General features: G+C 41.3%; 1 protein-coding gene and 1 long non-coding RNA gene across 16 annotated transcripts in view; one reads left to right on the top strand and one right to left on the bottom strand.

Moving 5' to 3' along the window:
- The window catches only part of LOC148677678 (amyloid beta precursor protein binding family B member 2-like), a 140,067-nt gene extending 132,589 nt beyond the window's left edge, over positions 1 to 7,478 (top strand). For 14 of the 15 annotated variants that reach the window (XM_088623468.1, XM_088623437.1, XM_088623425.1 and 11 more), the window contains 2 exons: positions 1,917 to 2,096; positions 4,093 to 7,478. In XM_088623468.1, coding sequence (XP_088479594.1) covers positions 1,917 to 2,096; positions 4,093 to 4,263 — 351 coding nt within the window. In that variant the 3' untranslated portion in view covers positions 4,264 to 7,478. The remainder of the gene's footprint in view (positions 1 to 1,916; positions 2,097 to 4,092) is intronic. The other variant, XM_088623457.1, reaches the window with a different exon arrangement.
- On the bottom strand, positions 1,517 to 3,517 carry LOC148677679 (uncharacterized). The gene is made up of 2 exons (XR_015932813.1): positions 3,438 to 3,517; positions 1,517 to 2,163 (listed from the first exon to the last, which is right to left on the bottom strand). It is a non-coding gene; the product is annotated as an uncharacterized LOC148677679 (long non-coding RNA).
- Positions 7,479 to 12,136: the final 4,658 nt, after the last annotated feature.

Here is a 12,136-nt window from a genome sequence, read left to right as displayed (position 1 = left end):
AAGAGCTTTTCAACTGTAGCTTTTTTTTTTTACTTCAGATGGTTCAGTGTCAAGATTTTCCTTCCTTGAATGTATGTGGTCCCAGACACAGAGCTGAATTTCAGCGCCCACTCTCTCATATCTGGGAAGCAGCATGCTCTCTAAAAGTTCAGTAACTCACTCAGCACAAACTGGGAAGTGGGTCTGATCCATATGTAACAGCTGACTCTTTAAAAGTTCCTGCTTGCTCCCTTTAATCTGCTGCCTTGCAACTGGTAATTCAGATGTTGGGAAAGGTCAGACAAAAAACTCAGATCACAAAGAAAACGTAAATCCTCCAGCTTCTTTTGGAAACTTCCTCATTTCTGAACTGTGTTTTTTTGCAAATGGCGGCAATTTCCCAACGAAGTGAAAAGAGTTGTATGAGGCATTTTCTCTTAACCATCCATTGCACTCAGTGTGCAGAACTAATTTATCAAATGTGGCTTCCACTTGCTCAAGGAGAGCTACAAATTTGCAATGGGCCAATGAACTGTTCCCCTCCAATCATGTTAGTTTGTTCTGTGGCAATGTTCTCAACATTACTGAAGCTGTTTTTCACAGTGCTTCTTGGATGGACTGCTCTGCATTATAACCCACTCTTAATATAAATCAAAAGGCTGGCTTAAATTCAACAAAACTGTGAACCTCCGTAACGATCACCAACAAATTTCTAAAACATCAGCAGTTTTCTGGACCACACCAAAAATATCAGGGCCCTTTGTCGTTCTGTGTGGTGAGACAAACTCCAAAGGTTCTTCATGTATGGTAAAAACACTTTCAATTGTACATGGATTTACAAACGTAAATCAAAATATGACTATGTTCAATATATTCATGCCTATTTGAATTTTTTTGGAACTCTAAGCTCTATGAAGAGGTATGGTTTCAGACTTTCTTGCCTTTTTGTCATCTCTAACAGCCTTTGTCATTTGTACTGAATTAAAAGTTATACTGTTTCATCTGTCAGTGGCGTTGTTTCTTGCGACACAGTACCATTGGAGGTGTGGACACTGGTAACTCTTGACAAACAGCTCTGCAGCCTCAAAAGTTTCATTTTTAGTTCGGCAATTTCTAGCTTTTCTGGTGTCACTTTGTGTACTTCTCCAGCTTGCCTCTGTGAAGGCTACTGTAGTGATGATTTAAGCTGTACCTTTTTTCGCTGGCAGAAATTGAAACCATAAGAAGCACTGTGGTCTTCCATCGTATTCAATGAAAAGATACACTCCCATCTCAGGTTGAAGATGTTTTCTCTGTCTTCTGCTTCTCAGGAAAAATGCACAAGCTGATCAGTGCCAGGGTTGTTCCAGAAAACTGCACGACCACTCCCCCTAGTGATTAATTTTCAACACTGAAGTACAATATTGAGATTAAAGTACTGTAACATGAGTTTTTTTTTTACCAGAAAGTTGTTACTATGCATAGAACATACCTAAAATAGGAAATATGATATTTTAACACTAGTTGCCTATGCTTGAAAAGCAGTTTTTGCAGTGCATTAGTGTTTGTTGTTTATTCAGTATATCACCATAACCAATTACTTCTCAGGAGTAATACAACAGTGTATTATTCTTTTCTCTTGAAAGCCTGTTGTTGGTAGAAAATAATTTATACTTAGTCCTGGAGATATAGTTATTTTTAAACAAGAGTTGCCAATTATTTCGCTGTGTCTTGAGTTTTTTACATCTCGGTAACATCCCCAGTGAGTGCCCAGGATGTTACCATGTTGTTGAGAGTCAAAAGATTCCCACCCTCCCCTTGGCAGAGCTCGGGCAGCTGCACAGGGATAAGCCAACCGGTGCGCACGCGGGCTCAGTTTTTAAAAGAGGCTGTAGCTGAAACTCTGATCTCTGTTCCCGGTTCAAGTTGTTGTTGTTGTCGCCGTTTTTCCCCGACAGAAGGAGGAGGAGGTGCTGGTGGAGTGCCGTGTCCGCTTCCTGTCCTTCATGGGAGTGGGGAGAGACGTGCACACCTTCGCCTTTATCATGGACTCGGGAAACCAGCACTTTGAGTGTCACGTGTTCTGGTGCGATCCCAACGCTGGGAGTGTATCGGAGGCTGTACAGGCAGCTTGCATGGTGAGTTTCCCCCGCAGAACCCTCGCGCTTTCCTCGTTGAAGTAGAAGCCAGCCTGTCTTGGTGCCACTGGATCGCAAAGACAGTCATAAAAAGGAGGACAAAGTAAGAACAAAGTTGGAGTCAGTTTCTATGGGGGTCAGAGTTATAGAGACTCACTGCAGACACTGAAGAGGCTCTGAGAATGCAGAGCGCTGCAGGAAAGCAGGGTGCAGGCTTAATATTTTTTCCCATAGGTGTCTGAAAGCTAGATGCATTAAACTTTCAATGACCATTCCCTTGTGAAATAGCCAGATTTAACATCTGATTAAAAGCCGGCCTGAAGTCATCACCTGTAATTGCCCAAGATTATGTCTGGCCCCTGTCTGTTTTGCCAGCATTTTAATTTCAATAACAGAGTGAACTGCTCTCCGTACTACTCCCTGAGGGCTGAATTCCCTACAAAACAAGAATGCAGGCAGTCGTCGGGCTGTATCTTTATTACACTGATGAACTAAACATGCCTGTGATTCCTGAAAATGAGTATCTCTCTGCGTATCGATCATCAGCCCCTTCTGGACTTTGAATTATTCATCAGTGTAAATATTATAGTACGTCTGAGAATATGTCCCAATGCTTAGGTTATTACTTTTTTCAGTTTTAGTGTTTAGTTTAACAAGGCCGTCGTTTTTTGAGAATGTGAAATGGGGTTTCTGTGATTACATCCGTCTGTTCTCCTTTTCTCTCCATGCAGTTCCACAGCTAACGTTAACAAGGATAACTTTAGCCAACTGGTGACTGAAACCAGCCCCGTTTTATGAGCCAGAAGGCCTTGGGCTGATACAAAAAGTAGATTTTAAAAATGCTGTTTACGTACTTGATTGTCAACGTGACCAACATTTTGAGTCTTGAATTAATAATGAAATAGGCTACAAGTATTAAGTACATTAAACTTTTAAGGTCTGAATTTCTTGAGATACAAAATAACTGAAACTTAATTAATAAGGTACTTTTATACAGTCTCCTCCCTCTTCATATTCATAAAAGTATACATCTTCCTCATTTTGAATGTATATAGTTTGTTTAAAAGTTATATAACTGTAAAATACTAAGAGAACAAATGAGAATAGACAAGTTTTGCTTGTGATGTATAGTCGAAAGTGTATTGTAAAAGCAAGGCTGAGTAATGGTGATTAAACGTAAAATGGTTTGGTTTTGTTCTCTAGCATTCATCACCGGTGGACGTTCTGGAGTTTCTCAGTTATTTCTGAGTAGTGGCCCATACTGGCAGGACCATGTTCGTGGCAGTAGTGTATCGCCTTTATCGCTGAAAATAAAGGCAACTGGATTTGCCTATAACTCACCTCAGATGCTGCAGGTGGGCCTGTCTGGGCCTGGAGAGCTTTCGGTTTCTTACCTGGAGAAACTACAGCTGATTATGTCCTTCAGTCTGTGCCAAGCCCTTGTCTCTGAATAAAAACATTTTTTTTCCAGTACCAACATGCTGACCTCATGATTCTTGGCTTACAGCCACAACACCATCGGTAAACACAAGTTAGCGCAGAGACTGGTCTGCACTTGAGTGTTCTGCCATGAGAGTATGGCGTTCCTCTGTGGGCACACATTTTAGATTTCACTCCCCCCCCCAGCCAGCTGGGACAGAGAAGGGTCTGTGTGGGGTAGCAGTGAGCAGAAGCTGTGAGGATCAATAACTTGTGCTTGCTTTGAAGATCTGAATCTCAGTTTGTGTAGAAAACAATGACAGTGAGTGAGTTTGGGCTCATTGACGGGAATTCAGACGGGCAGCTGAAGGTGTAGGTCTTAACGAAAACCAAGCTAGCAGTTTCTAGGAAGCAGGTGTAATGAATTCATTCCCTAATGAATTTTGGGAAGAAGGTCTCACTTCTACCTGGGCAGTAGCCTGCCTTTCTCCTGTGTCTGTTGCTAGGAGACCCACCTGTTCTGTTGGTGCACCAGTGAAAACGTTCATCACGGTCTTTTTCCCTCCTTTCTTTGCAGTTGCGGTACCAGAAGTGTTTAGTGGCGAGGCCTCCCTCGCAGAAGGCCTGCTCGGCCACCCCGCCATCAGACTCTGTGACCCGGCGGGTCACAACCAGCGTGAAACGAGGGGTGCTGTCCCTCATTGACACTTTGAAACAGAAGAGGCCCGTAGCAGAACTGCCCCAATAAATTGGTGTATGTGCAGCTGGAAAAGCAATTCACGGCCACCCTGACGCACAGTCACTGCGTGTGTGAGGATACTTCATAGCCACCGGAACACGCTGACATTCAGCATTCCTTCTCCTTCACCGCCGGCTCTAATGTCTCCAGTGCTTTGTCCTGCTATGTGTACAGCAAGCATGTTCCCACATTCTAGCCTTCATAATGTGATATGAAGAGGTGCATGATAAGGTTTTTCTTTTACGATTTTGTTTTTATTTTGCTTCGCTGTTCAGACAAAACGAGCACCTTTTTTAAACACGTGAACCGTCTTTGAATATATATGTTTTAATTTCTTTCACGTTGGCTTTAATGGACTTGGTACACTCGTATGGTCTTCCCTGGTGCCCTTCTGAAAAAGCCTTTTGTTGCTACTGCTTTTCTTCCTCGCCTGTCACCCAGACTGCAGTAGATTGAGAATGATAATTTAGTCTGGTGCAGCTGCTCATTTCTGGCTGCTCACCGCATCAGCGTTCCCTTTCATATCTTTTAATTTTCTCCGCCTGCGCATTTCACCTTGAGAAACAGAAGAAAAAATACTTTGGAAACCGTTAGGGTGAAAATGAATTGGAGATACATTTGCTTTCCTTTAGGTCTTCAATATCTGTCCTGCCTGCTGCTCGTAGACATTGTCTCTGTGGAGCCTGTCTCTCCTAACAGGCAAAGTGGAGCCTAGGAAACTTTATTTAGCCCAGCGTTATTTATTTCTTGCACCAGTTGGAATAAAACTAGAGGGAAAGCCATGGAGATATTCGCTAGAAGTCTGAGTGCTTAAAATAACCTGTCCTAGCCTGTCTATATACTGAAGAAGCTCGAGTTGGTAGCTGTGTCAGCATACGTAGGCTGCAAAGGAAGGAGTAAAGGTTTATTCCATGCTGTAAAGAGAAGAAAAGAAACACGACGTCTCGGCTGTGGGACCTTCTTCAGGTGCGAGAAAGGAAAACCTTTACTTGTTCCATTGCTGTACATATACTGTTAGAACAGCATGGCCAGTGTTTCTTAAAACTCTGTTGAGATGGGGGTGATGTCTTTGAATGTGTTTTTTTTTTCCTCTAGTTGCTCTGATATGTCTGTGAATTTGACTTGCTGGAGGGTGTCCGCAGTGCTCTGATCTTTCCCGTCACTTGCTAATGTATCTCTGTGTCTTAGTTTTTTTTCGGGAGGAGGGGGTAGGGGCTGTTGTCACGTTTAAGCTCTTCCACACAACATCTCAGAGAGTCTCAGCTCCCAGTACCTGATGTTGAAGGTCCGTCTCCACCAGGACACGATTTCGATTGGACGACGGACTGTCGTCACCTTGTTAATATTACTTGAATTTCCAGTGCATATCTGAACACTCAGACCCCTTCATCACAGTGCTTGCACTCTTCCTGACATTAGCTGTTGAACCAGCAAGGAAACGAAACCTTTTTTTCTTAAAACCAGTTCAAAGGTTGAAACAATGTGAAAAGGGTGTGTGTATAAAGGAGTTTTGCTTATCTATATCGCAGTTTCTAAGCTGGTTTTGTTTTGTTTTTTTTCTACTTAAAAGCCTTGAAACATGTTTGTCCAACACTTTACTCACTCATGGCCAAAGTGTAATGTTTAGATGTCTGTGTTGTAGATAAAAAAAGAGAAAACTTGTCAATATGATTTTATTTACTGTGGTTAGGCCAATTAGTTGTAGTAAGACTAGAGTTAACCAAGCGTTATCTATGCATTCTTTATACGTATATATAGCGATTCTCAAAGCAGACAGCCAAGTCACTTTGCCTTGCATGTCCCGTGACAATTTAAAAATGTTTAAAAAAAAAGACTTGAGAGAAATATTTTTATTTTATTTATTCTATTTTATATTGAAGTATACCGGTTTATTATGTTTGGAGGTATTGCGTTTAATGTCTGATCTCTCTCTCTCACACAATGTAGTCAGCACTAAATCAATGTTCTGCCTGTGCTAGTCCAGCAGTTTTGCAGATAAAGGATCATTACCGTGCACATCAGATCCCAGATGACTGCAGCTTAGCTGTAGCTGGTGGGGAGAAGGGAGCTCTGGCGTGTGCCCTTTTGTTCTTCCAAGTGTGAAAATTCTGCACACACTGAGGATATAGGTAATTTCTCAGACAAGTGCCATAGATATAGAACCTTTTTTGTTTCTTGTTTTGCCTCGTGTAGATCAGGTGTTCCCAATCCTAGTCCTGCAGGCCCAGACCCCTACAACTATTTATTCCCTACCAAGCTTAATTACTTAATTGTTGCCTTATTTAAACGAACAAATTGCTCCGTGGGTACATCGGCAAGTTCTGTTTTTCTACTAACGAACGTTTAGAATTGTTCAACTTCTGGCGGTTTAGGCTTAGGCAAGAAATTAAACGGTCATTTCCAAGAGCTGGGTACGCTTTCGATTCGTCCTGTTATTAAGTCACTCGAGGGTTCAGCTGTTTAACTCGGAGCTCGGCTGGAGCAGGACTGGGAACCCCCTGCTGTTGAAGGCGGACACTTATTTCTCCTCAAGCAAAAATTCCCGTTTAGTGCTGTTCGTTGCAGGGTACAGTAACTAAAAGTGTATATAACATGCATTACAGCCCCGAAGACTCCCAAGTATAGGGGAGCGTACCTGCGATGTGAAACCTTCTTCAGTGGTAGAGGTGTGTGTGGGGGGGGTCTATATGTTTTTACTGAAGGGTTAAGGGAGGTGGGGGGAGATTTGAGGGGTGTGTGGCTTTTTAGGGTGGGTTCGCTTTCAGAAAGTCCCTTCCGGCGTTTGAACATGGCTGCCGTCATATTGATGGCACTTTTGACCGGCATGTCTGGGTGGTTCTGCAAGAAGGGGGGGAGTCAAGCCACACCTGCCCTCATTCCGAGAGGCCATGAAACTGCTGGGAGACGCGCGCCTTTGAATAGGTCACACATCAGATGCCATTGTGAATAGCAAGCATATCACACAAAACCAAGGGCGTTGCAGTCCTACAGCCTGGTTGGAGATGGTTCTCATTTCACTTCTGTATATTTGGGTCTGGACGTTAAGTTGCTCTTGGTTAAGTAGTAGCATTCAAGTGCTCGAAATAAAATACTCAAGCCTGCTAGGATGTAATGCAGCTGATTTACAGTAAAAAAAAAAAAAAAGTTGGTTTCTTCTGCTGTTCACTAATTTTACACCATATAAATGTAATCTGTTGTGAGAATAAACTGCATATTAAAATACAGCACTGCCTGCGGTGTTATTTTTTTGTCTTCATGTAAATTGTATTTGTTGTTGGTGGGCAGCATCAGTTTGTGCTGTTTATCCTGTAGTTGAGTTTGATACCTTGCTTAAAAGCGTTTTTTCCCGTTTTCTTTTCTGGGATGTACAGTACACACCTGATGTATTGGAATAATGAACTCAAAACTGCGATATTTCCTTTACAGGCAAGCAACTTGTATTTGTGATCATGATTATCATGAATGGATAACAATAATATACTGTATAAGGATAATGTTGGTTTTATTTTGGGGCAGTTCCTTGCATGAACTTGATCATACATTAGAACAAAAACATTTTACACGGTTTACAGAAAAATGACAGAATGTTCACTTGAAATTGTTAGTTTGAACACAAAGTATGTGTTTGTCCTAATCTGATCAAATGCATGAGTTTAACAAAATGTATATTGTACGTACTAGAGTGATATTAATCTCATGATCGCAAGTGCAAACTGGTTCCAACTTTGCTGTGGTAACACCATATATTCTTGTCTTCCCCCAAAAAATCAGTTTTCTTTTTCTGCATTTGTCATCAGTGACACTGGAGAGCTGAAGGGCTCATTATTTTAAAAGACAGCCTGAGCACTTTTGCCTGTTGCTGTCTCTTACAAATCTCTTTTAAATGTCATGCAGTGTAAAAAAAAAGTACTGCTTTTCATTCTTGTTTCTAGAGATGTGGTGGTTGGTGTTTTCCACCACGTTTGGAAAAAATCACATCTTTCCTTCAGCACAGACTCCAGTTTCACTGCTGAACCATGCTGTACTGTGTACTGTTTTCACATACAACACAGTTTCGGTTTCGTTGTCCTCTAACTGACAGTGTTGGAGCACAAAGGACTGGACAGGAACTAGAGGATATTGTGGCATGAGAGTGGAGGACAGTGGAGTGCACACTGGGTACAGCACGTGTAGACCAGGCTCTCAAAATGTACTCATGAGGAGTATCTCTACTGGTCTCCTGGCTTTTGTTCCAGTTCCTTCATTGGTCTAATTAAACAAACCCTTCGGGCCTCTGTAATTAATACCTAATGGTACCTTAATTCACAAACCATCTAATAAATACCTTAGTACAGTAAAATGCCTTGGACAAACTAGATGTCTTGAGTAACTGAAGTTAGCTCGCGAGTATCTGGAGTCTAATGACACTGGTAGTGTTGCAGTGCCATGTGGTGTCCCAGCCTGGCCCCAGGGTCTGTCAGGGTCTCAGCTGTGTAACTACACTGGCTGTGAAATCACGGAACGCTTTTACAGGACTCGCCAGCCTCCCTTCTGAGGGAGTTAGTGTGTCGAGCGTGTAGCCGAATAATTCCCACCTGTAAAAGAGACCGACCCTAGTTCTTTTACCACACGTACAGTAACGGGCTATGAAAGGACACAGGCTGTCCTTTAACCTTTTTCTGTCTTTTTGCATACATTAGCTGATTAAAGTAAACTGGAGGGAGTAATAAAATGCATGAATGTGTTTGTCCGGGTTATTAGAGAAGAAGCTGTAAATAGTTATGTGGCTGTAATTTTTTAAGCATGGGACCTGAGCTGATTTGTAGAGCAGCTGTAAAAGAATGTAGGAATACAAAAACACTAAGAAAATAAATACTTAAAAAGACCCATCCAGATGCCTTTTAAATAAATGATATGTAGGCAAGACTACGATGTGTAACGTACTGAGCCACAGCTTTTTTTCCCCAGAGTAAATCCCGATAATGGAAAGGTTTAAGAGGACACTAGGCAATTCAGCTCATCAATGTCCATTACAGTATCCAACTGGAAGGTCCCAGAATTTATTTTACATAACTTTTACATTTGAGGAAACAATGTATCATCCCTTTTTTAACTCTTAGCTCACATTCCTGTGGCTGGTGTTTGCCAAGTGTCGTCAAGACTCTGAAATGAAGCTGGTGGTCCTGCATGCTTGCTCAAGAGCAGTGTTTCTCAGTCCTCATCCTGGGGTAGCTCTGTGACTTCCCTGTTGCATTCCAGTTTTGTTAGTTTGGAAGCGTCATTAGTTAAGCTTGTTATGCTTAATATTATATATCTTATATTAATGTAGTTATACGATATGTATGTTAATATATTAACATATATGCTAAATTATGTGCTGTACATTAATGTGCGATGTATATTATTGGTTAAGTTATATGTAACTACAGTACTTACTGATTATGCAGTAAGCATGAAGCATTACAAACCATTATGAGAGTGCTCGCCAGCGTCATCGAGAAGCAATAACATTGGAAGGGTGCAAGATTTTCACGGTGTATTTCTTGGAAACCATGCAAATAGAAGCCATTATTTGTGTTTTTTGCATTCATTTTTCAACACAACTCCACCGATGTTGCACTTAAAATTGGTGAGGAACGAGTGGTGATAATTAGTGAGAACGATATGTTGCTTTAATTGTTTGCAGAGCCAGTATTGCTCTTAAAGCCAGTTCATCACCGGACACGGACACGGACACACACACACCAGGGCCAGTTTCCCCCAGAAGACAATGAACCTCCCAGTATGTTTTTGGACTGTGGGAGGAAACCAGAGCACCTGGCAAAAAAATCCACGTGAACACAGTGAGAACAAACGAACTCCACGCAGGTAGCGCTGATGGCGTGGTATGGAATTGTGTGGTGAAGAGTCAGTCATGTCATTGTTCAAGCTGTGCTCATTCGAAAATCACCCATCTGAATTATTTTTAACAAAACAGGGTCATGTATTGTCATTGCTTGGTGGCAAGTTGTGTCTCTTAAGGAATGTGAGTGTTTACTGTCCTGTCCCCTAATACTATCAATTTTAGTCTGTTTTTTTTTTTTTTTTTGAGGGGCAGGAAACTTCAAAAATATTCTGGCAAGAATTCCAGCAAGAGTAAGATTAGGAGAAGTTACTGTGACCGGATGGGGAAACACCGATCTAGAACTTTTTCCCATTCATTCGTTCCACATTAAGACCAGAACTGTATAGATAGAACATTTCAAATGTAGGAACCAGAGTGCTGTACAATTTCAGCATAACCTCTGGACTTCTTGAACTCGGGACTGTATTCTGCACTCTTTGCTACGTATGCTAGCTTGGCCTTTTGATTCTTTCCACTGCTAAATAGTTGAAAGGGATAATTGTACAATACCTAAACCTTTTCCCTACTGTGCTTTCTACTTCCATGATATTTAAAGTGTATTTATGCCTTGCATACAATTACCGTATATATTTCACCTTTTTAAATCATCTGTGCTCATTATTTAGAGTCCTGTCTACAGAATGATAGTTCCGCTGATATAAATCTCAATAATGTGCCAATGGTATCAACAATCCTTAATGCAAGGTCAGGCAGTGCCAAAATTAGTTATTGCATGGAGTGTTACACTACTGAAATGTCTAAGACTATTATCTCAAGTGAAGATATTCAAAATTGTGAGGATATAGTATTTCAGTTGCAGATGAAGAAAATAAGTTAATTTACAGTAAAATACTTGCAGTCACTGATGTGTTCTTGAAAAGCAGTGTCATAATACTCAGTGGTATTAAGAACCACTTTCGGAAATTAACAGGTGTCTGGACAAATGTTGCAGAAGTGCTGGGCTAGGTTCAGGTAGCACTGCAGTCTGGGATTTTATGTTTGGTATTTGTGCAATGCCTAGCTATAGTTCTGGAACAGTTGGCTAATAGTGTCAAGAACTCCTTTCTAAAACCATCAGAAAATCAGGTGTAAGAAAGAAAATATTCCTCTAGTTTGGTGACCATCCAACAAGGGTTGTGTCGGAACTAAGTCTTCCCTGAGATGGCTCGACGCAGGAGATACCTGATCTTTGCGTCTCTCAGATTGCCACAAATACTCTTCGTCCAGTCTCGTGTGTAGCTCAGGATGCCTTGGTCTCCTGGACCTTCAATATCCTGCTGGAAAGAGGGGGTGTATAATAAAAAAGCACTTCTGCCAAGCAGCAGGAGTTTCTGTGCTGTGTTCTCTCTGGATTGAGCTCCAGAAATGAAGTTGTTGCTTTTATTACAGCTGTCAGAGTGTCAGCTACCAGTAATCAGCATTATAGATTTTTCAATACACTACCTTTTTAAATTAACACTTCACTACACTGGTACAGTCCTTGAAATCAATTTAAATTTCAGGTATTATAAGGCCACACTTACAAATTAAATTCTGCATATTATTTAACAATAATTCAGGATTAAAAAAACTGCTTTCAATTGTCAGTCTTTGTGAATGGTGTCTCCATTCATTTGCCATGACAAACCAGCACTTTTACTGCTTAATTTTACATTACTCCTAGAATACACTATATTCAGCTTTTGTAGTCTAGGACAGGTCATGAGCAACCCTTGTCCCTGACACTTTTGTTTCTGGTTTTCGTTCCAGCTCAGACCTTAATGACATAATTGCACCAAATCAGTGGATAAGAATTCACATTAGAGAACCTGTTTTCCTGGTCTTATTTAAAAAGAGCCTGTAGTAAGGGCTGTAACCCGGTACTGTAGGACCAGGGTTTGGTTTCTGAACATTTAGTCCCATGAAAATTAATTTGGTCGTAGAATTATGGGGAAAGAGCCGTCATCTGTCACAGCACATGGACATTTCCGTTATATGACTTGAAACTTAAACTTTCCACACAATAGGGCTGAGATGCTA

The sequence above is a fragment of the Lepisosteus platostomus genome, chromosome 1 (assembly GCF_059453375.1).
Source record: "Lepisosteus platostomus isolate fLepPlt1 chromosome 1, fLepPlt1.hap1, whole genome shotgun sequence".
Taxonomy (NCBI): domain Eukaryota; kingdom Metazoa; phylum Chordata; class Actinopteri; order Semionotiformes; family Lepisosteidae; genus Lepisosteus; species Lepisosteus platostomus.
Note: the sequence above shows the minus strand (reverse complement) of the source record. Positions and strands in the feature narration are given on the sequence as shown.